The following is a 24057-nucleotide window of genomic DNA, read 5'->3' as shown; positions in this document are numbered from 1 at the left end:
AATACTTTTGTTCCAGTTATCACATGCAGACTTGGAAATTCTTCGGAGAAGAGAACAATTAGTAGAGCGTACTCGGAGAGAGGCACAGCTTGCGGCCCTACAGTATGAGGAAGAGAAAATAAGGACCAAGCAAATTCAAAGAGATGCTGTCCTGGACTTTGTCAAGGTGAAATTTTGTCAAATTTCATTGAAATTCCTAAAGAGTTTTAGAAGTAAGTGCTTATTTGTTTTGCTGAGGCTGTCAGTGTTTGTCTTAATTAAAGTGTCAACATTCTTTTTTCTCACTGTAAGGAATCTTGAGTATATAGCATAACTGTCTCCTGCTTGTGATTAGATGAATTGTCCTCCTGTAGGGTAGGCTGAGAAGTGATCATCTTGTACTTGAGACAGTAGTCTCTTCTTCTTAATTAGCAATCTATCTTTAGACATCTCACTTTACTCTCCACCTGCCATGTCTTCAGTCTGTTAATAAAGATCGATAAGATCACGAAAGTGCCAGTGCCATGTAAACCTTAAAGTGCCATGCAGATGTGAACTATTGTTATCTGAGCCCATCTGACTTCCTCACTCTGGTGAGCACCAAAACTGTGTGAGAGTCACAGGTTTAATACTTTAGAATCATCTTTGATTCTTTCCTTTCTGTTCTCTCCACACCTACTTGGGTAGCAACCCCTGTTAATACTTTTTCTTTCTTTTTTTGTTTTTTAAAAGTTTGCAGCCTCTACAGTTCATCTAAACCTGGTTCTTTTTTTTTTTTTTTTTTTTTTCGCGTGTATCATTTAAAGTCTTTTTGTTTGGAAGTCACCTTGGATTTTTCTCTTCATAATAGTGATTTCTATTTTTGTTTGTTCGATATCTGTCTCTTCCATTTATCTGTAAATACCATGAAGACCGGGAGTGTATCTGTCTTATTTGCCGCTCCATCCCTAGATGTTAGCAGGTGTCAGCCCATAGTAAAGCTCAGTAAAGATTTGTTAAAGGAATGATTGATTGAATGAATGAATCATTCTTGGCCTCCAAAAGCTTTCTCTCTTGTGTTTCAACTAGCCAAAGACCATTTTCTTTAAGTATCGTACACATGATAAAATTCTCTTTTTTTCAAATGTATCAAGCCCATGATGATGATCTCTAAAGCTCAGAGAGGATGACAGTTTGCCTAGGTTAAATACTCACCTAGTTAGTGGCAGAGCAAGGGTTCTCAAGACAGGCTGAACAGAAAATGGAAGTAAGGTTGACCAAAAATGAAAAGTTTCTTTAAAGAAAAAAGAAGGCTGGCTCCAAACCCTCATCTGTGATCAGAATGCTATACTGACTGTCAGTAAATAATGATGGCTGACACATACTATATCCTAAGCACTATTCTGTGCATTCTACATTAACTCATTTATCATTTAACTTGCCTTCTGTAGACATCACATAGCTAGTAAGAGATAATCACATTGTAGACAGTTTTGATTAAATGTCAAATAAGAATTTGATCTTGATCTGTTAGGTAGAAGAGAACAGTTGTAAGTTCTTAAGCAGGAGAAAAACATGAGAGGAAAGATACTTCCTAAAAACTAATCTGCTTGTGTTTGAATCTGTTAGAAAGCGATGAGGAAAATGAAATAGTAATTGCAAGTCAGACTAGGGTGCAGAATGAAGGCATAACACCAGAAGATTTCTGAGGTTCCTAAGGAGAGGCAGTGTTACACAATGGTAAGAGCCCAGATATTTCTGAGGGCACTTGGGTGGCTCAGTCGGTTAAGCGTCTGACTCTTGATTTCAGCTCAGGTCATGCTCTCAGCGGTTCATGCGTTTGAGCCCCACGTCAGGTTCTGTGCACTGACAGTGCAGAGCCTGCTTGAGATTCTCTCCCTCTCTCCCTCCCCCTTCTTCTCCCCTGCTTGCTCGCTCTCTCTCTCTCTCTCTGTCTCTCTCTCTCTCAAAAATAAGTAAATAGGGGCGGCCTGGATGGTTCAGTCAGTTAAGCATCCAGCTCTTGGATTTTGGCTCAGGTCATGATCTCACAGTTCATGAGTTTGAGCCCCACATTGGGTTCTACACTGATGGTGTGGAGCTTGCTTGGGATTCTGTCTCTCCTCCTCTCTGCCCCTTGCCTGCTGTGCTCGCTCGCGCTCTCTCTCTCTCTCTCTCAAAATAAATAAACCTAAAAAAATCTAAAAAAATAAGTAAATAAACTTAAAAAAAGAATCAGAAATATGAATTTGAATCCAGCTTTGCTACTCATTATGTGCTTGGCTTTGGGAAAGTTACTGAATCATACTGTGCCTTTAGTTTCCTCATAGGTGTAGTATTTAACTATTAAATATTAACTATTTCAGAATTCTTATAGGTGCACCTAGTACTTCTACTAGTGTGCTGAGTGCTGTGCCCCCTACCACCACAATGGATTTTATAAATTAGAGATTTTAAGAGAGGCATTATTATGTTTTATACATAGATGTAGTGAATGTTGAATAAATCATTGAAGAAGAGTAGGAAAATAAAGGAGATCCCAAAGCAAGATTTTGAGGCTAAAAGAAGAGTTTGAAAAGGAGTCTAGTTTTGTGGAAAGAATGTAGGATTTGGAGTCAGAAGATGTAGGGGCAAATCTCATTTATGCTACTTACAAATTTATGGACTTTGCACATGTCATATAACTTCTTTTGTCCCCAGTTCTTTTGTCCTTAAATGAATATGATTATGGGGGTGCCTGGGTGGCTCAGTCAGTTGAGCGTCCGACTTCAGCTCAGGTCATGATCTCACAGTTTATGAGTTCAAGCCTCACAATGGGCTCTGTTCACAGCTCAGAGCCTGGAGCCTGCTTCCGATTCTGTGTCTCCACCTCTCTCTCTCTGTCCCTCTCCTGCTCTCTCTCTCTGTCCCAAAAATAAATAAACATTTAAAAATTTTTAAAAAGAATATGATTATGATGTTTGTGTATCTTAGAGAGTAAAAAGAATCACTTGAGATAATGTATATAAGAATACATTGTAAAACACTGACTATACAGGTGGTATAATTATTATTTGACATAGTAATAGAAATTAGCAAATTGGGGAAAAGAGCCAGTTAATCTGGGAATTTATGAGTTTGTTTTTGAACATGTTGAACATGAGGTGACCATGGGTTTCCAAATAGAGAGTTTCCACAGGCAGTTGAAAACGCAAACCTGAAAATTGGCCGATGAGAGAAAGCTAAAGGTGTTAGCACTAGAGAAAGAGAGCATGAGTTCATTGAGAGAATATAGTGAGAGATCACTATTCTGATTGGGACTATGTTTGTTTGCATGTACATATAAAAAACATGCTTTTTATATTTTTGTAGATGCTTATAGACATATGAAATACTGTCTGTTAGTTTATTGATCTTCCTTGTTTAAATTGTAAACTGTTTAAGGGAAAGGGTGACATCTTCCGACCAGTAAATCTGGCAAAGTGCTGCACACAAGAGAGACAGAAATTAATGTGGGTGATTATTTTGGTAAATAGAATTTATCATTTCCAGTGTTTCAGATTCTAACCAACTTCCCTCTTTTGGGGGGTCTTGGGGATATATAGCACAAAGCATCACAAAGTCCACAAAAACAACAATCCCCCTTAGATGGTGAGGTAAGTCTATATAACCACCTTTCCTTTGGAATTTTTTATTACAATGGAAATGAAATGTTTGCATGTGATTATCATGTGTTTTCAGTGATCAAAATATTGCCATTTTCCTTTTCTCCTCACAAAATTCTACTTACTCAGGAGAAGAAGACACGGGCCAGGGAGTTTATCCAAGTTTATAGATCAAGGATTTTTTAGTCTATACGAATCCATCTGGAGGTTATTTCTTTCTTTCTTCCATCCCCACCAGAGGTATCTTCTCCTTCATCCATTTTCAAACCATACTGTGTAGTGAGAAGTCATCCTGGGAGCTCTATCTGGCACTGGTACATGGTGTTGGTATTGAACAAAAAGATACCACATATATCTCAGCTCCAGGGCTCATATTCCTGAGTGTGTGTGTTATTGATTACACGGTGTACACAGTAGTTTTATAATATTAAATAGTACATTTTCATTACAAGGTAACATGTAAAATTAATTGCTTAACCTTTTTTAAAATATACCTATTTTGATCTGTTAAAATGAAACTTATTAAATAAGTATTTGTATTGTAGTCGGTTTTTAAAGCCATTTTTCTTTATATTTTGCCTTCTCATGTTTTCAGTTTATGATCACCGCTTCCTTAAAAATGCTTAAAGGCATTGTTTCATGTGAATTTTGAATCTGTTTTCTGTAAAATAAATTACGTGAAAACCTAACACACAGGGTTTGACAAGCATTAAGTTTCACCATAGAGTTTTTAAAGCACAAGTGATTCTGGAATGTAAAATGCATTGTTTGAAATGTTTTAAATGATCCATTATAAAGTTTTTTTTTCCTTATTGACTAGACATACGATTACTGCTTCTTGTTTATCTCAGAATTTAGGCCTTGTTCTTATACCTGAAAGATTCACTCAGCCTTTTCAGTCATCTTTTGTTCACATGGTAATAATAAAGGAACAAACCTTTGACAAAGTTTGATAAGTTAATAACCTCTTCTTTTCTTACCCCCAAATTTCCTTCTTAATGATCATTCTGGAGAAATTCATTATTTAAAACTTAAAGCTTCTCAGGAAAATATGGTGTACAATTTTTAAATTTCTAGTTGTCCTCTTGTCTGAGAAAGGTAATGAAGAGATGCATAGGCTAGAAATCATGACTCTTGGGTTTATTGTTTTAATTTGTGACTAACTCATTAAATGACCACAAATTCTTTGTTACTGCTATGCCTATACTTCAGCTTTCTCTTCTGTGAATAGAGAATAATCCCTGTTCCCTCCTTGCTTTAGTCAGTTTTTAAGCAATCAGATCATATTTGGAATTAAGCTGTTTGGAAGAAAATCATTACTCAGAATCAATTTATTAGCTTTTATGATACGTGAATTCAAAATGATTGTGAATGCAATCCTATATGTTAGCATCTTCATTATGTCTTAATATACCTCTTTGCTTGTGTTATTTGTGAAATATGTCACGTGTGTGCATCGTTTGTTTTTGACATTGCTTCCTTTCTCTCTGCCTCTCCAGTGTCCCTTCCCATCCAGAAGGTCTCAGCACACTGATGATAGTGCCTTGTTAGTGGTAAGAGCCTTGCACAAAACAGAGTTATATATTGTTATATCTAGAGTTTGGAGAATAGTAATTACACTTTTCATTCAGAAATTATCTACGTACCATAAAACATGATGAGTGTCATTACTAAATACTTTATAAATAGCTAGAACTGTTTCCCTGCTTTACTGTTCATGACTTACCAGCGTTCCAGTGTTCTGCAGCTATGATTCAAATACCTTTGTTAGTGTTTCCAAAAGTAAAACATTCACACTGCAAACCATATTGGCTTTGGATGTGGGTTGGGAGGAGAGGACACATTACTTTTTTAGACGTCATTTCTAATTCTAGGTGCACTTACTTTATTAATCATTAATTTGGCTCATGAGTCACCTGTGTGTTAAATGGATTTCCTTCCTGCATGACACTAATTACACAACTGTTTATTTGCCATCCTATTTTATTGTCTATATTAAGCTACTGAAAATCCCAAACTTTTCAAAAATACTTATGTCTCAAGATTATCCCTCTATGCCCATTTTTTAAACTTTGGGAAACATTAACTCGGAATGTTATCTACTGATTGTTTTTTAACACCAGTTTACTTTTATTGCCTGTTTCTTCAGCAGAAAATGAGTATAACATAAGAGCAGTATTGAAAAATCTTACTTTTGTCAGCCTTGCAAGAGAATTCTAACATTCACATAATTGCTTTCCCCATCATGTTTTATGATATTTTTTATAGTAGTATTGAAAACTAGCAGTTCAAAAGTCTGTGTGTAGCAATTCCTGTCTCATGTGCTGGTAACTGCCGCCCTTGTACATACTCCTGCGTGAAGTGCATACTTCAGCAGGAGGTCCTTCTTACCTAAACGTCCATTGTCAAAATTTCTGTATGTTCTGCAGTTATCATTTCCTTTGAGATGGATAAAGCACATTTTAACTGGGCAGTCTTACAGGTAAATAAAACCACCACCTTCTGGAGTTTTTGTGGAAATTAATTGATATGAGAAGCAAATGATCTAAATTAATGGAAAAAAATACTGAGAGCCTGTGATGATCCAGACACTTTACCAGAATTATCTCATTTATTCCTCACAGCGATCTTAAAAGTTAAGGTTAAACTGATCACCATCTTACAAATGATTACCGAGGCACAGATATTTTGTCCAGAATGAGATTTGTCCGAGGTCACATAGCTAGTAAGTGCAAGATTGGGTTCAAATCCAGATCTGGCTGACTTGAGAACCTACTATTTATTAAGCACCATGGTGTATTGCCTCTCACACTATAATGGAAAGCAATTTAGGAGACTGAAGATGAGATTTAATAATGTATAGGAAGTGACATAAGTCTGAGTGGCCACACTTCTTTGTCAAGGAAAAAGTAGAATTTGGAAAAACAGATCCCGTTGGTGTGAAATTTGAAATGTCTTTCAGCCATTTTCAAAACACATACCCTTGTATTTTACTTATCAATATTCACGTTTGACCTAAATGAGATGGCCTTTAAAAGGACAGTGTCTCACATATTTTTGTATGCCAAATAGTATCCAACACTTTGCAGAAAGAGTTGTATTTTTAAATCATACCTCTGCTTTTCTCAAGACTTCTCTTCAGTAGCTTCATATGGTAGAATAAAGTCCTTCTTAACACAGCCTGCAAGCCCCTGCATACTCTCTCTCATCTCTGGGCTCAGGGCTCATTCTGCACCAGCATTTTTTCAGCTTTTCAAATACAGCAAGCCTGTTTCTACCTCACAACCTTTTGCACATGCTATTTCCCTCAGCACGGAATGCCTCTCCCTCCCTGTATATACTCCTTGGTTAATTTCTACTCATCTATCAAGTATCTGCCTAAATGTTAGATCTTTAAAAATGACTCTTCTGTAGCCTACACCCCCCAAATCAAATTTGTCTCCACTGTTATTTTTTCTCTTCATAGTTCATTTAGGTGGATGTTTATTGTTTTAGGTCTCTTCCCTATTAGACTACCAGACTCTAAACTTCATGGGCACAGGGATAATCTCTGTTGCATTTACCTATGTATACTCAGTTCCTGTCATCGTTCCTGGGATATATTAAGTGCTCAATAAATATTTCCTGAATGAACACATAAATGCTATGCATCTGAAAATGCTCATTAAATTGTTTCATGATGAAAAGGTCTGATGATGTATAGCAAGGTGTAAATGTTGGATTTCATTTAAAGACCTTGAAATACAAGCTCTGAAATAAGTATTAGTGATGTTTAATATCCATGACACTAACATTCTCTTAGGGCTGCCCTCCAGGCTTCTGTTGTTTTCATCTACATCCAATCCGCATCTGTATCTCTAGAAACTAGAGAGTATCTAGGCTCGTTTCGCATCCTCTTCTTTTCCACTTTTTTTGTCCTCCTTTGCCAAAATAGTTGCTTTTAGCCTTTTTATGTTTGAGATTGACAGTAATTTCTGTACATTTGGTTATAAGGAGGCCCAGGAAAACTGAAGAGGTGACGATATGACTGTTGTCACAATCTTGTTCTTTGGTATATTTCCTTTGATAGATTAGGTTACAATGTTACTTTAAAAAAATTTTTTTGCCCACCCTCCCCAAAAAGAAACATTGCTATCTATCAACTGTCATTAAAAATTGTTGTATTCATTTTATTGATCATCTACACACGTTTTTCTAAACACCCACATGTGCTTAATAAGGTCATTTGTTCCATGATTCACATATTTGTGATCCTAGTTTAAATTTTTAAAAGTTATTTAACGCATAAAGATTTCAATATATTTAAGACTGACTGGCATTTTGTTGTTGTAATAGGTCCAGTCTTATCCAGTGCCCTTTGTGATGAAAGTCCTGTCTTCTCTGATTTCCACTCTTTACCAAATTAAAGAATTGTCATGTTTTGGGTTTTATCTGTAATCATAATTCTGTACAATAGATTCTAACACTTACTGTCTCTAATTATACCTTTAATATACTTGACAGATACATCTAATATTTCTAGTTGTATGTAGGTTGGTGAAAGGATAAAGGATTCAAAGAAAAGGAAAATTCCTCTTACACTCATGTAGGTCATTTGGACATAGAGGCAGAAATGAAATGCTGGCTCATCTGCAAGGCATGACACAGAATCCTCATTCCTCTGTTTTTTCACATCAGAGCTGGTATATGGAATTATAATAACTCTAATTTGGATCATTGTTGAAAAAATAGTGTCTTTACTCATGCCAGTTCTGCTCAGTTAAAATGAGCTCTTTGACTGGATTTGTTTCCCCATAAGAGGAATAGCACAAGTCTTGGTAGTTTCTAAGGCAATTTTGCTCAACAATTTTGATGTTCTTAGTTTTAGTTCTATTTAAAACCACTTTTAATAAATCATGCCTTCCCTGTTTTTGGTTGTCAAACTATCATTTATCAAAATATTTTCCTTTGTAGTTCTTAACTAGCTGAACATTCCACTGTTCCACTGTTGATGATGTCATGAGGGTGGTGGCCATCAACATTGCAGCCCACAGATTGAGCAGTCCCCAGGATCTCTTTATGGTTCCAGAGAGTTCTCGAGCTAAAGATCAGTGCCACATCCGTCAGGCAGCGTTGACAATCTCATAGAAAATGATGGTTCCACTGTGCTTAACGTTGTTCTGCTTTGTGTCTCTTGGTGGTTCCTTGAGAGCTTTGGTAATCAGGGCAGAGGCAGAAGGCACCACTTCAGTATGAGCCTGTCTGTTCTGAATGAATGGTCAGTTTCACTGTAATCCTGAGACCCTTCCAATCACCAGTTGCCTTGGCAATGTCATCACCAACCTTTTTGGAGACAAACCCAGGGGGCTGATCTTGGGGGCCAGGGCAAATGTGGCACTGACGTCCCCACCAGTGCACCTCAGGTGTATGGCTTTGATGTCGCTGGGGTCAAATTTAGGCAGCATAATGGAGGCAGCTGGTGTTGGATGAACCTGGATTTGAGATGACCAAAGACAGTTGCACCTTGGCCTCCTCCAAGCCGAAAGCCAAAAGCCCTTTCATCTCTTGGTTAATGTGGTATGAAGTATTGAGATGGTTTGAATTATACAGATGGGAAAACCGTTTTATTAAGTTAGGCGTTTTTTTCCCCCTAGTATTCCTTCTGCCCTATCAGTATTTTAGTAAACCATTTGAAAGTTTGTCCATGACCTTTCCTTTTCTAATTTCATTGACCGGATCTGCCTGCCTGACTGACATTTTGCTAACATAAATGCTGCCTTTTGTTTGTTTCTTCCCTTTCTCTTTTAAAATTTAGTCGCTGTCAGGGTTGAATCAAGTGGGCTCTGCTGCTACCCTGCCTCATTCTTCTGCCTTCATGCTTCTTAAGGTATCTCTTGTTACCGTAATACACCAGGAACTTGAAATTTTCCAATAGATTGGTCCAACAGCAGTGTGAAATCTAGGATTACATGAAATATACATAAGCTTATAAAACTATTTGAATTTAACATTAATTTTACTTGAAATTTTTGGAAGATTTACCATACTAGAAATACAGAGTCTGCGTTAATTCTTTATATTGAAATTCTGTTTGATATGCTGTTCTGATTTTCCTACCAAAGGTTATTTTTTTTGTCATGAGTTATTTTACTTTGGCTGATAAATAATATAAAGTTAACTCTGTTTTCTAATGTGCATTTAAAATAATTTCAGTCCCAGTCCCCAGAAGTGTCACTGCTAAAACCTTCTTCTAGTAGAGGTCAACAAGCTATGGCCTGTAGGCCACATTTTTTGGAAATAGATTTATTGGCACACAGCCACTACCATTTGTTCATATACTGTCTGTGGCTGCTTTTGAGCTTAATAACAGAGTTGGAATATGGCCTGCAACCCTGTGGTATTTTATTTTTTGAAGGCCTCTAGGAATGGGTGATTCCATATTTGTTAATCATATGATATATAAGAAATTATTAATAATCTTCCCTGTTAGAAGGTTCTCCCCTTGTCTGACTTAGATCCACACCCTGTGGCTTACACTTACTTCTCTTCTTTCCAGAGTAGAGATTTTCTAGTTACGAAGCAGTCTTTAAAAAAGAATCTTTATATTTGAAAACTATTATGATGCTGCCCTTGTCTTCTTCCTAAATAAACTCTGGTTGTTTTATGTGCCTTTCCCAGTCTGTTAATCCTTTTGAGCTTTCTCAAGTTCTCTGCCTTCCATTTTGGCTCCACAGCCCCCAAGTAGAAATATAGCCCTTATTAGAGCCTACCTGGCGCTGAGCATGAAACAAGGTTTTTCACATCTTATTCTAAGTGTTGGGTTGGCTTTTCTCATTTCAGTATCCATTTTGGTCAGTAGCCACTGTAATTCTCAAATGTTTCAGTTATACTCCTAAATGATAATTAATTTCCATATCTTGTATCTTTGAACATTTTTAATTCTCTGATTTACCACAATACTTTGAAATTCTTGCATCATGTTCTTCTAAGTGCTGGCCCCAACGTTGTATCATCTGTAAGCCTGATAAACCTTCTCTTTAGTCGGTATTGAAGATGCTACACTTACCTGGATGACTTTTGAAAAACCTTTATAGTTCTCATCTCTGTTAACTCTTTGCTAGCCTTTCTCAGCTAGGTTCCTCATTTGAATGACAACCCAGAAAATTGAGGGATTGTTCTCAAACTTCTCTCAAGGAAGGTATATTACTATTATAGGAGATATATAGGAGAGAAGTTAATTCATTACACTCAGTGGATACCTTAGGGCATCAGGGCTTATTCTCTCCCAGAATCATAGTTGAAAAGGCCAAATCTGAACATGCCAACCCTTGTATGGTAAGTTTAACTTTCTGTCAGACCTGCTGTAGTATAAATGATTAGTTTAAAAAGACTTACCCTTATTTTTTGGCATCCTTGTTACTATACAGCTGATATATATTTATATATATTTAGCCATGGGTTTACTTCTTTTGTTGCTTAACCGGGCAAAAAAAAGTTGAGTTCCTGTCAATTTGTTTTTTTGCTCCAGTTCTGCAAGAGTTCTCAAATAGAGTCAGTGGCCTCTGAGTAATTTGAACTAATAATCTTCATACCCTAGAATGCAAGTCACTTAGATTTCTAGTTTCAATAAAAGTACATTTTAAAAATCACCATTTTACAAGTTGCCTCTATTCTGGTTTTGTTTTTCTTTACACACAGCTGTGTAAAGCTGTGTACCTTTTTGATGTTTCTAGAGGTGGAGAAATTTGTTGCCATTCAGTGCAGTTTGCTTCACTTCTTCCTTCTCGTCTAATAGAGTTGTCTGTTAGCTTAATTCTTTTTTGCAATATTAAATTTCTAGCCTAACTCCTATTAGTCTTTTTAAATTAAAAAAATGTATATTTTCCCTCTATGTCTGGAATAATCTCTACTGTTTATGTTTTCCTGTTTGTACCATTGACCCTTGACTAGGTCTCTGTTGGGCTAACTAGTTTTCTCCTTTCTGTCTCATATTTCTTGAAAATAAGGATATTCTTTTTTGTTTCCTTGCAAAGATACCATTTTCGCCTCATTTTCTTGTTCGTTCTTTTTATTAGTTCTTGCCGCTCTTATTATATCTTTTTTTTGTTGCTCTTATTTTAAATTTGTTATTTAAATTTTCATTTCTTTTCAACATCCTAAACTTAGCATATTTGCATCTATAAACTTGATGAACATATCTTTTTTCACTAATGAAGATGTAATACATTGCTTCACTCAACAGCTTGGCTTACTTTATAAATTTTCAGCCAAAGGGTATCAAATCAAGGAACTGTTACCACGAAATTGTCTTCCAGATCAGTCCAAGAATCTTCTCAACAGCATGACTTCTGTGTATGTGTGTATATATGCATGAATGTTAACAAATTCCCTATCATAATTAATTTCTTCTGCCCAGCTCCCAACTAGAAAATATTAAAACCAAAAGGGAGAAAAAAGCATGGGAGCAGATGTATGTACCTCTGTGTTTTAAAATCATTCGGTTAGGGGCGCCTGGGTGGTGCAGTCGGTTAGGCGTCCGACTTCAGCCAGGTCACGATCTCGCGGTCCGTGAGTTCGAGCCCCGCATCTGGCTCCGCGCGGGTGGCTCAGTCAGTTAAGCGTCTGATTGCGGCTCAGGTCATGATCTCGTAGTTCACGAGTTTGAGCCCCATATCAGGCTCAGTGCTGACAGCTCAGAGCTTGGAGCCTGCTTTGGATTCTGTGTCTCCCTCTCTCTCTGCCCCTCCCCTGTTCTCTCTCTCAAAAGTAAATAGACATTAAAAAATTAAATAAAGTTATAATATGTTTAATTTATTGGGCCTAGATGTTGAGGCCTTGAATATTGTTACTCTAACCTTTCTTGATTCTACTCCCCTGCCAAGTCTTCAGTGTCTTTAACCCATCCAACCAACACTTCTTTTTAAATGAGCTTAATTACATTTCTCTTTTTTTAGATAAACTTTATACATGTTAAGCTAGCTCTTCCCCCTTTTTATATAAGTTCTCTTTGGTCAATGAAGTAAAAATATCTTGGACTTAAATGTTAGTCTGGAAATACAGCTATCTATCTTTAAACACTTTGTTTCCTAACAGAAATGAAGAAATCTTCATCATTTTTTTTTAATACATTAAATTTTACTCTCCAGAGGTGGAGAAATATACTTTAGAAACTATACCAGAAAATGAAATTATAAAATGAAATTATTCTCCCCTATACATTTCCCAATAAAATTTTCTGCCTTAGGATGATCATTTTTCATAGTCATAGGAAAGACCTATTATATAATAGAACTATCTTTAGAGAATACATTATATAAACTTTTCATGTTACAGAAGTAAGTAAAAAGTTTGGCCTTAAAAATAATGTACAAAATCAACCCTTACTCCAAATTCTCATTTCTAGACTTAATTTTAAAAGAGACTTGCATGATTTTTTCTTTTATCCCAAAGTAATCATAAATGTGGAAAGTAGCTCTTCTTGAGTAATAATTATTGATATATCTCCATTTCTCTACAGAACAATGACAGATCTAATACCATATCAAGTTCACCTACAACAGAAACAGGTAATAATAGACACAAAGGTATAATTAACCACATCAAGAGTAATTCTTTACTAGGATTTTCCTGATAAATACCTCTCAGAGAGCTGTGACTTCCATTTCTGAGATGAGAAATCAGACCCACAATTGGGAACTTCCTGCACATTTTCCATTTTTTAATTCAACTGGTTGGTCACCTCTTCAAGCATTTGATATGAACAAATGAACATGAGCTAGCAGGGTTATAGGTTTGCAAGAGAATCTATTCAATGTATTAACACTCATTCTGCCTTTATTAACATACCAAAAATAGCATGACAATTAAAACTACAAACAGCCTTCCTGATTTCAAGGTTACTTTTCTGTACTAGATTTTATATTAATAAACAAAATTATCACTTTATATCATTATCATGTTTAATTTGATCTTTATATCATTTATTGAACTTGTGACATGTGTCTGTTGTTATATTTAATTTTTTTCCATCTCCTTTAATCTTATTTTGCTTTTCCATGCTGATGTAGTTCATCATTCCCCTGCATATTCTTTTCCTGCTGCTATTCAGAGAAACCAGGCCCAGCGCCCTGAAAGCTTCCTTTACCGAGCAGCTGTCAGGGCAGAAGCAAATAAAGGTAGGTCACAGTGACTGAGAAGGGGGGGTGGGTGCTTTATATAATGACAGTAACTTGTATGCTTTTATTTTATTATTATTTTTTCAATGTTTATTTACTTTTGAGAGAGAGAGAGAGAGAGACAAATCATGAGCAGCGGAGGAGGGGCAGAGAGAGGGAGACACAATCCAAAGCAGGCTCCAGGCTCTGAGCTGTCGGCATTGAGCCTGATGCAGAGCTTGAACCCATGAACCGTGAGATCATGACCTGAACTGAAGTTGGACGCTTAACCAACTGAGCCAACCAGGCACCCCTATGCTTGCTGTATGCTTTTAAACTTCTACCCTGAGATGTCACTTTGGCAAAAGCTTTAAACTTTGATCTCACTAACATTAAAGCAGGAGAATCTTTGGGGTGCCTGGGTGGCTCAGTCAGTTAAGCGTCCAACTCTGGCTCACATCATGATGTATGTCACGGTTCATGAGTTTGAGCCCCGCATCGGGCTCTGTGCTGACAGCTCAGAGCCTGGAGCCTGCTTCAGATTCTGTGTCTCCCTCTTTCTCTGCCCTCCCCCTGCTTGCTCTCTGTTTCTCTCTCAATCTCTCTCTCTCTCTCTCTCTCTCTCTCAAAAATAAACATTAAAAAAAAAAAAAAAAGGAGAATCTTGTTTCAATTTAACTAGAGTTTCTTAGCACTACCCAAAGGAGGTTATAGGTTGGAACAAATAAAACACTCTTTCAGGCTTTAGGGAATGTTCCTTCTCTCTGTAATGAGCCTTTTTCAGATTTTTCTATTGATAAAAGCTATTTTATGTGTTCTTAAAGAAATGAATCAGTAATTCTTTTTTTTTTAAATCTACTTTTTAGTTTTTTAGTTAATATACATCTGCCTGGCCTCCAAAGAAGTTACCTGGAAGTAGAAACAAACATTTCAAATAAAAAATAACAACTTTGAGTGTAACTGATAGATGGCCTCACAGATTTAAAATCAAACCAGAGACACACTGCATATAGGATTGTAAACTAGTATGGAAAACTGTTTCCATTATCTAATAATACTGAACACTTGTATGTCCTATCACCAGCAGTTTGCTTTCCGAAATGTGTAAGCATATATACCCCAAGATATTTACAAAAATATTTATAGCAACATTATTTATTCATGATAGCCCAAACAGAGTGTTCATGACTGATACAATGGGTAAATAATTGTGGTGTGTTTGTACAATGGGATACAGTATAAGCAATAAAAATGAACCAATTAATACATACAATATGGATAAATCTTATAGTGTCGATCAAAAGAAGACAAAAGCATGCATACATACATATATTTGGTTTCATTTATAGAAAGTTCAAAACTAGACAAAACTAATCTATGGTATTACAAATCAAGAAGTCCATAGCTAGGACCTGTGTTGTTGGAAGTAACCATTAGGTACTGATGGGTAGGTGTCATGAGAGGGCCTTCTGGGTATTGGTAATAATTGCATTTATTGACCTGATTGTGTCTACTTTGTGATAATTTATTGAGTTGTTTATGATTTGCATAATTTTCTGTATGTGTGTTATTTTTCAATGGAAACATTTTTAATCAAAACGAGTTGAGCTAAGTGGGTAATGGACATTTGGTAGTTTTTAACACCGTTCTCCCTATTATTGTGTATATTTGAAACTTTTCATAATAAAAACTTTTTTTAAAGAGTCCATGCAGAAGTCAAAAGTGCTGCACTTGTAAGGAGCCTGTGATCAGGTGGAGCTGAGAATTTTTCCAGCACTAGCAGTCGCCTTTCTGTCTTACATATTCATATTTTTTTAGGTCATGCTTCACCCCTTCTTTCATCTTCTGCACCTCCCACTGACTCTGCAGATCCCATAACAAGACCCAATTCAAGACACAGAGAAGAAGAGCTGGAATTAATGGATCAACTACGGAAAGTGTGTACACTACCTCTGAATTATACTTTCACATTGTTACAGCTAGAGCGCATAACCCTGCAATCACTTGTTCATTTGACTTAAAATTTTTAATAGAATCAACAAGTGCCCACCGTGTGGTAGATGTAAAAGAGATTCTGCTATTAAGGGCATTCTTTTCATCTGTTTGCTAGGAAAATGAGATGGGTTATTCTATAAAGCTCAATCCCTAGCCCTGCTCATTTAAAAGTTTTTTCTGCCTCATGTACAGAAATCTTGTAAGAGTAGCAATAATTTATATGTATGTACACATATATATATATCACACTTACATATAGTGTTTTATTTTGGAATTGACAGAATCTAGTTCTGTTTTATTCCTAAGCATAAAATTGTAAATGAATTTCTCATGTAATATTTTGCACCACTGTGGCCTGGCCACCATATGTATGTATTAGATCTCCTTGAGTTACTGACTTAGGATGGAAGAATAAAATGGGGATTGTGGTACTTGGGTTGCCTGGGTGGCTTAAATCAGTTAAGCACATGACTTGATTTTTAGCTCAGGTCGTGACCTCACAGTCTTGAGATCAAGCCCTGCTTAAGATTCTCTCTCTTCCTCTCCGTCGTCTGCCCCTCCCCTGCTCTCAAAAACAAAATAAATAAATAAATAAAATAGGGATTGTGGTACTTATTTGCTTTCTATCTTGATTCTTAATTATAGTATTTCATTGTAACTCCATTATGTCCTGTGTCAGCCACATCAGTTAACGTATTACACATTTTCCTGTTCTTCTAGCATATTGAGTACCGGTTGAAAGTATCACTGCCTTGTGATCTGGGAGCAGCTCTAACCGATGGTGTTGTTCTTTGCCATTTGGCCAATCATGTGCGGCCTCGATCTGTCCCAAGCATCCATGTCCCCTCACCAGCTGTAGTAAGTATATAATACTAAAAAAAACCCATTGGCTATTCATTAGACATATATTATGTACAATGGCAGGTATTATGCAGAATGCTAGGGATACAAATATGAACAATCCAGTCCCTGCCTTCCTGGGTCTACTTTCTACTAGCGAAAAAAAAGACATGTAATCAATTATTAATAACTGTGATAAATGTTATAAGAGAGGTATGCAAGAAGTTGCTATAGGAATACTAAAAAGGGACCACTTAACTCTGCCTGGAGAGTTCAGGAAAGCCTGCTTAGAGGAGGTCAAATTTGAACTATTCTTAAAGTATGAGTAGGAATTTGCCAGCATAGGGGCGCCTGGCGGGCTCTGTCTATAGAGCATGTGACTCTTGATCTGGGGATCATGTGTTAAAGCCCCATTGGGCATAGAGATTACTTTTAAAAAAAAACAATGACAGAGAAGATTATTTTAAAAAACAAAAAAGGAATTTGCCAGCATAATATGCCTAGATTCAAAAGATAGGGAGGATCATGGTATGTTCAAGGAACTCATAAGTTGTTTAGGATGATGATGCACAAAATTGTAGGTGTAAATGGTGGGAGATGTAGCTGAAGAGGTAAGCCAAGGGCCATGTGACAATGATGTTATGTGCCGTGTCAAAGAGTTAGATGTTTATCTTAGTGTGGACAGTGAAGAAACAAAGAATTGGGGGGGAGAAATATGATTATAATTGCAGTTTAGAATGATGAATCTATTTTGGGAGCGGAATTGACATGATCTAGTGACCAACCGTGGGTAGAAAACAAGGATGCATTCAGGATGACTGGCAGGTTTTCTTTTGACTGCTGGTCAGATATAGAAGTCAGAAGTCAGTATCAGGATGACAACCCACAGAAGAAAGAACAAGTTTTTTCCCCTTCAAATTTTCATTATAAAAATTTCAAACTTTCAGGAAAATTGAAATAATAATACAAGGAACATTCTTCTTTTTTTTTTTAATGTTTATTCATTTTTGAGAGAGAGAGAGAGAGAGGGAGACACAGAATCCAAAGCAGGCTCCAGGCTCTGAGCCGTGAGCACAGACCCCGACATGGGGCTTGAACTCACGAACTACGAGATCATGACCTGAGCCAAAGTCAGACACTAAACCGACTGAGCCACTCAGGTGCCCTACAAGAAACAGTCTTAAGGCATCTACCTAGACCTGACATTTATTTCATTTTGCAGTGTTGCTTTGCCTATATTTGGGTGTATGTGTGTGTGTGTGTATTTGTGTTTTAATTGTACTGTTTAGTTGCACATATTATGGAGCTTTACTCTCTAAATATTTCAGAGAATTGTCCCAGTCCACCTTGCTCTTCTCTGTAGCCCATAGCCAATGACTGACATAGGAGCTGAGCCCTCCTGCCTCAAGATGGGAGTGAGATGTGATTCACACTCCAGTGCTTCCTGTAGGATCAGGCTGAAACTGAGAAGGGGATGTCGTAAGCCACTAACAGCCAACCCAGACTAGGATGGATGCACAGGTTAGCTGATGTGTCACTGGGTGAAACACCAACAGCATCCATAATCTAGATGCAGATTTCCCCAGTTGTTCCAAAACTATCTTTCATAGCTGTGCTCTCTCCTCTCCCTGTACCAGTGCGCGCGCGCGCGCACACACACACACACACACACACACACACACACACGATCAGGATATAATGAAGGTTCCCATTGCATTTAATAGTTATTGTTGTAACACCCTCTTTTGATGATTGTGAATGGATACTGTTCATTTTTTTTTTTTAAGTTTATTAATTTTGAGAGAGAGAGAGCACGCACATGGCAAGCAGGGGAAGGACACAAAGCCTGACGTGTGGCTCCATCTCACAAAACCATGAGATCATGACCTGAGCTGAAATCAAGAGTCAAATGCTTAACTGACTAAGCCACCCAGGTGCCCCTGGATACTGTTCATTTGTAACATGCTTAACATTGTCTAACCTTTCAAAAAACTTGACCTCATCTCATTTTCTGGTCATTTGTTATTTAGCAGGCACTTCCCGTTACAAATTCTTTACTCAAATTGCAGTTGTATCTAGGCCTATAGATGGCCACTTTTGGATATTCAACGTGCTACCTCTCCAGATGCAAATCATTTATCTCTCTCAAGGACCTTGTGTTCTTCTAATTACAAAAGCTGCTTTGTTACCAAAGTCCCAAGGGTGATAATGTGGCCGTATCCCCTCTAGCACATCCACAGGTAGCATGTTGCATTTGCTTCTAAGGAAAATCGGCAGCCACTTTTATTTAGTGACCCCTGAAAATAGTCCTTCAGTTTTGTTTAGGAAAGGCAGAGAGGAACAGCACTACCAAAGTCCGCTGTGCTCTCAGAGACTTGAAAGACTTGCTGTTGGTCCTAAAGGTGGTGATTAATAGAATACGAATTGTGCTGTTTGGCAACACCAGTAAGGAAAGGGTTTATTCATACTTTGCATTCTTCCCAGATTCTGTCAACTGGATTAAAGAAAAAAAAATGTTTTAAGAATAATTTTATTAAAAAAAAATTTTTTTTCAACGTTTATTTATTTTTGGGATAGAGAGAGACAGAGCATGAACGGGGGAGGGGCAGAGAGAGAGGGAGACACAGAATCGGAAACAGGCTCCAGGCTCTGAGCCATCAGCCCAGAGCCTGACGCGGGGCTCGAACTCACGGACCGCGAGATCATGACCTGGCTGAAGTCGGACGCTTAACCGACTGCGCCACCCAGGCGCCCCAAGAATAATTTTAAAAAGGACAGATCTGTCACTTTTCATTTCCAGAGGAGATACATACAAAGTAGCAAGCAGCCAATGCAAAAAGGGGAGTTTGAAATTAAGGGTGACTGAGGTTCTTTACCTTGATTACCAGAGCACAGTGCCTCCACGTAAGAATGTAAAATACATACAGAAAAAATAAAACTATTTTACAAATACTTAACTGCCTAAAGAAATGAAACACATGGACCTGCTTTTAGTCAAAGAAATATAGGTATTACATGAGATGAGAGCATTTATTTATTTATTTATTTTTAATTTTTTTTTTTTCAACGTTTATTTTTGGGACAGAGAGAGACAGAGCATGAACGGGGGAGGGGCAGAGAGAGAGGGAGACATAGAATCGGAAACAGGCTCCAGGCTCTGAGCCATCAGCCTAGAGCCCGACGCGGGGCTCGAACTCACGGACTGCGATATCATGACCTGGCTGAAGTCGGACGCTTAACCGACTGCGCCACCCAGGCGCCCCGAGATGAGAGCATTTAAACCTTGCTAGTGAAATCAACAACAAAACTTAACTCCTATGCATTGAGTACATATCAAGTGTGAGAACAGAAGGTACAGAGGAGTTACAAGCAGTCCAATCTCTTAACATTTATTCCTCTTTAAAAAAACCAAAATCAGGGACGCCTGCGTGGCTCAGTCAGTTAAGTGTCCAACTCTTGCTTTCCGCTCAGGTCATGATCTCACGGTTGGGTAGGATCGATCCCCAAGTTGGGCTCTAGGCTGACAGCATGGAGCCTGCTTGAAATTCTTTCTCTCTCTCTCTCTCTCTCTCTCTCTCTCTCTCTGCCCCTCTGCATGTGCTGTCTCTCAAAATAAATAAACGTTTTTTAAAAAATCAAAAGAGGTCGTTTTGGGGCACCTGGGTGGCTCAGTTGGTTATACACCTGACTCTCGATTTTGATTCAGGACATGATCTCACACTTTGTGAGATCAAGCCCCGCATCAGGCTCTGTACTGACAGCCCAGAGTGTGATATTCTCTCTGTCCCTCTCTCTCTGCCCTTCCCCCACTCACTCTCTCACTTGCTCTCTCAAAATAAATGTTAAAAAAAGGAGAAACATGTAAATGTTAAAACTTCCCAAATTAGAATATTTGGGGGTAAAAAAATGGACTTTGAGCCAACCAGTTAAAGATTGTCCAGTATTTTAATTAAAAGCAAAAAACCCCAACAAAACCAAAAATCCCTACTTTGAAATCGTGATAATGATTTTATGAGTAAATCGGTATTGTGTTAATGGGATTTCTGTTACGGTACTAGATTTCAGTATAAATATTTACATCTATTTTTCTTTTCTATGGATTACCTTCCTTCATATTAGATTGTCACTTCCCTTATTTTGTTCTTTTGACCACACAGAGAGCTTTGTAACTTACTTTCTTAGAATTTTTTTGTAAGGAGAATATAAAATTAAAGCCATATACAAATGAAGAACCATATCAGTTTCTTTATGGTTGCATTAAAACATGGTGATTTATTGTAATTCTTTGAGAACTGCCTAATTACCACTGTGAGTATATAACTTAAAAAACACTTTCTTGAGGGGCGCCTGGGTGGCTCAGTTGGTTAAGCATCCGACTTCAGCTCAGGTCATGATCTCACAGTTCACGAGTTCAAGCCCTGCATCTGGCTCTGTGCTGACAGCTTGGAGCCTGGAGCCTGCTTCGGATTCTGTGTCTTTCTCTCTCTCTGCCTTTCCCCCACTCATGCTCTATCTATCTGTCTCTCTCTCTCTCTCTCTCTCTCTCTTTTTCTCTCTCAAAAATAAATAAAGATTTTTTAAAAATTAAAAAACAACAACACTTTCATGATATATTCTAAGAATCATAATTTCTTTCACCCAATTCAAAAAAATGACCCTTATTGTAAGGAGAGGTCTCATGTCCAAGCATTTCAGACTAGATGGGGCACATTCAGGGTGGTAAACTGCTGTTTGGTTGTTTAATAGGCATAGGTGTTACGGGTACAGTTAACATTCTTAGAAGTGCACTAGTAAATCATATCAAATATCATGACAAATATTGTAATATGACAACTCACTGAAGGAAACATATCACCAAGGTAGATAACCTATAAAAATTCTGAATCATTTCAAATTTCAGAATAGTGAAATTGTTTATTTCTTACTCCTTTAGGTATAGGTTATGCTCTTGTTGAAATCTTCTTCTGCAAAACCTACATAAGATTTCTATTCAGATCAGGTTGTTCATTAAAGAATTAGAACAGGCTATGCATGGCTATTTAAAACCATATGTTATGTCATCCAAACTTCTGGAGAAGCTTTTGGGAATAGCAGGTTCTCCAAGATTTGACTTAAGGCAAAATCATGAGTCCTTCTGCACTCCAGAGTGATAGGGAGTCTAGCCGATGGGTCCTTTTGACTAGCTATTCTGTTGGACACATACAGGCAGGGATTTGTAGCCTGGGATCAAGCACTTTTAGGGCTCCATGAACTCCCCAATTTGCATGCATGTGTATTCTTCTCAAGAAAAGATTCACAACTTTCATCAGACCATAAGGAGTTTGATTGTAGTTATGAAATACTGGTCTACATCCCTGGAAATGAGATATATGCTAAAGGAAGAAATGGCTAGGGAGAGAGCTGATTGATTGTTCCTCATTCCTCTTCACCTTCATCAGTCAGATCTCTACTGTCTACAGGGGAAATCTCAAAGGAAGTCTCTATTCTGCTTCCCACCCCCATCTGCTCCCCCTCTCCCCACAAACAGAGACATCTTTTATGTCTTAAGGTGCTAGTAGTCTTCATGGAGGTAATGTTGAGTTAGTCTCCGTGATCACTATTCTGACTGACCTTTTCTTTTCCTTTTTTCTGAGATGGTGGTGATTCCTGAACCAGTTTTAACTTAGTGACATGACCTCCATTTTTTAGCCTTTCTTTTGCATAGAAACCAAGTTGTTTTTCTACCTACACAGTCAGACCTATTTCACTCTCCCCTCCATAGATGTTGGCATCTGAATGGTAGAGTTTCAGAAGTGTAGGGGCCCTTCTTTTGTAGAGTCCATGGTGCCCTGTGTGCACATCCCCAGCCTTCTCTCCCAGACTCAGATCAAGATCCTGATTTGCTTAGCTAAGGTCCGTTGGTAACAGGAGAAGCTAATTACATTGTTTCTACTTCCATTTTTACAGGCAGACAGAGAAGCTGGTATAGGGAGAGAGAATTTCTAGCCAATGAAAAATTCTCCTAAGTGAAAAGCAGTTGTCTTGTGTTTTCTTAATTTGCCCAACTTCCCTTAAAGTTAAGCCCTTGTCATGATAGCTTTCACCACAGTAACTTTTTCTTTATGCATTAGTTCACCTTACCTCCCTGCTTAGCCAGGAGTTGAGAAGACCACAGCATCACTTGTGCAGGGAGCACCTTGCTCTTTCACATGTAAAAAGTAGAAGAGAATGAAGGAGCCCAGCCCCAGTTTGAATTAGCCAATTTGAACCCCCATGCTGTTTTCCTCCTCATGTTAAGTAGGTCCTGATTCTACTGTTTCACTCTTTAAAAAAAAAAACAAAAACAAAAAAACAACTTTTTTAAAAAAATTTCTTTTAATATTTATTTTTGAGAGAGACAGAGTAAAAGTGGGGGAGGCACAGAAAGAAAAAGAGAGAGACACACAGAATCTGAAACAGGCTCCAGGCTCTGAGCTGTCAGCACAGAGCCTGACGTGGGGCTCAAACTCATGAGCCGTGAGATCATGACCTGAGCTGAAGTCTGACACTTAACTGACTGAGCCACCCAGACACTGCCAAAAAAACAGACTTTTTTACTTCGATGATAGAAGAACTTGGCATAGGAAAGAATGGGTACTCTCCTGGAAACCTAATGCCTGTCCTCTTTCTGGACCTTTTTGAAAGTTTTTCAATTTGAAATTTAAAAATTATTATTGGGGTGCCTGGCTAGCTCAGGTTGGTGGAGCTTATGACTTTTTTTTTTTTTTTTTTTTTTTTTTTAATTTAAATCCAAGCTAGTTAGCATATACTGCAACAATGATTTCAGGACTAGATTCCTTAATGCTCCTTACCCAATTAGCCCATCCCCCCTCCCACAACCCTTCCCATAACCCTCTGTTCTCCATAAGAGTCTCTTATGTTTTGTCCCCCTCCCTGATTTTATATTATCTTTGCTTCCCTTATGTTCATCTGTTTTGTATCTTAAAGTCCTCATATGAGTTAAGTCATGTGATATTTGTCTTTCTCTAATTTCACTTAGCATAATACCCTCCAGTTCCATCCACGTAGTTGCAAATGGCAAGATTTCATTCTTTTTGATTGCCAAGTAATACTCCGTTGTGTGTGTGTGTGTGTGTGTGTGTGTGTGTGTGTGTGTGTGTGTATACCACATCTTCTTTATCCATTCATCCATTGATGGACATTTGGGCTCTTTCCATACTTTGGCTATTGTTGATAGAGCTGCTATAAACATTGGGTGTATGTGTCCCTTCGAAACAGCATGCCTGTATCCCTTGGATAAATACCTACTAGTGCAATTGCTAGGTTATAGGGTAGTTCTATTTTTAATTTTTTGAGGAACCTCCATACTGTTTTCCAGAGTGGCTGCATCAGTTTGCGTTCCCACCAGCAGTGCAAAAGAGATCCTCTTTCTCCACATCCTCGCCAACATCTGTTGTTGCCTGAGTTGTTAATGTTAGCCATTCTGACAGGTGTGAGGTGGTATCTCA

The 24057-nt window shown here is 37.7% G+C and overlaps 1 protein-coding gene across 10 annotated transcripts in view; it reads left to right on the top strand.

Annotated features, from left to right (window-relative positions):
- The window catches only part of LRCH3 (leucine rich repeats and calponin homology domain containing 3), a 150338-nt gene that overhangs the window by 85631 nt on the left and 40650 nt on the right, over positions 1 to 24057 (top strand). For 5 of the 10 annotated variants that reach the window (XR_005793330.1, XR_005793329.1, XM_040484794.1 and 2 more), the window contains exons 12-19: positions 17 to 166; positions 3543 to 3593; positions 5102 to 5155; positions 9397 to 9468; positions 13099 to 13147; positions 13649 to 13756; positions 15554 to 15672; positions 16451 to 16588. Coding sequence is in view for 8 of the 10 variants with exons in the window: in XM_040484794.1 (XP_040340728.1) it covers positions 17 to 166; positions 3543 to 3593; positions 5102 to 5155; positions 9397 to 9468; positions 13099 to 13147; positions 13649 to 13756; positions 15554 to 15672; positions 16451 to 16588 (741 nt within the window). In the remaining 2 variants the exon portion in view is untranslated. The remainder of the gene's footprint in view (positions 1 to 16; positions 167 to 3542; positions 3594 to 5101; positions 5156 to 9396; positions 9469 to 13098; positions 13148 to 13648; positions 13757 to 15553; positions 15673 to 16450; positions 16589 to 24057) is intronic. The other 5 variants (XM_040484797.1, XM_040484793.1, XM_040484795.1 and 2 more) reach the window with 4 other exon arrangements.

Source organism: Herpailurus yagouaroundi, unplaced genomic scaffold, assembly GCF_014898765.1.
Source record: "Herpailurus yagouaroundi ecotype Mexico unplaced genomic scaffold, PumYag 162, whole genome shotgun sequence".
In the NCBI taxonomy this organism is placed as follows: Eukaryota; Metazoa; Chordata; class Mammalia; order Carnivora; family Felidae; genus Herpailurus; species Herpailurus yagouaroundi.
Note: the sequence above shows the minus strand (reverse complement) of the source record. Positions and strands in the feature narration are given on the sequence as shown.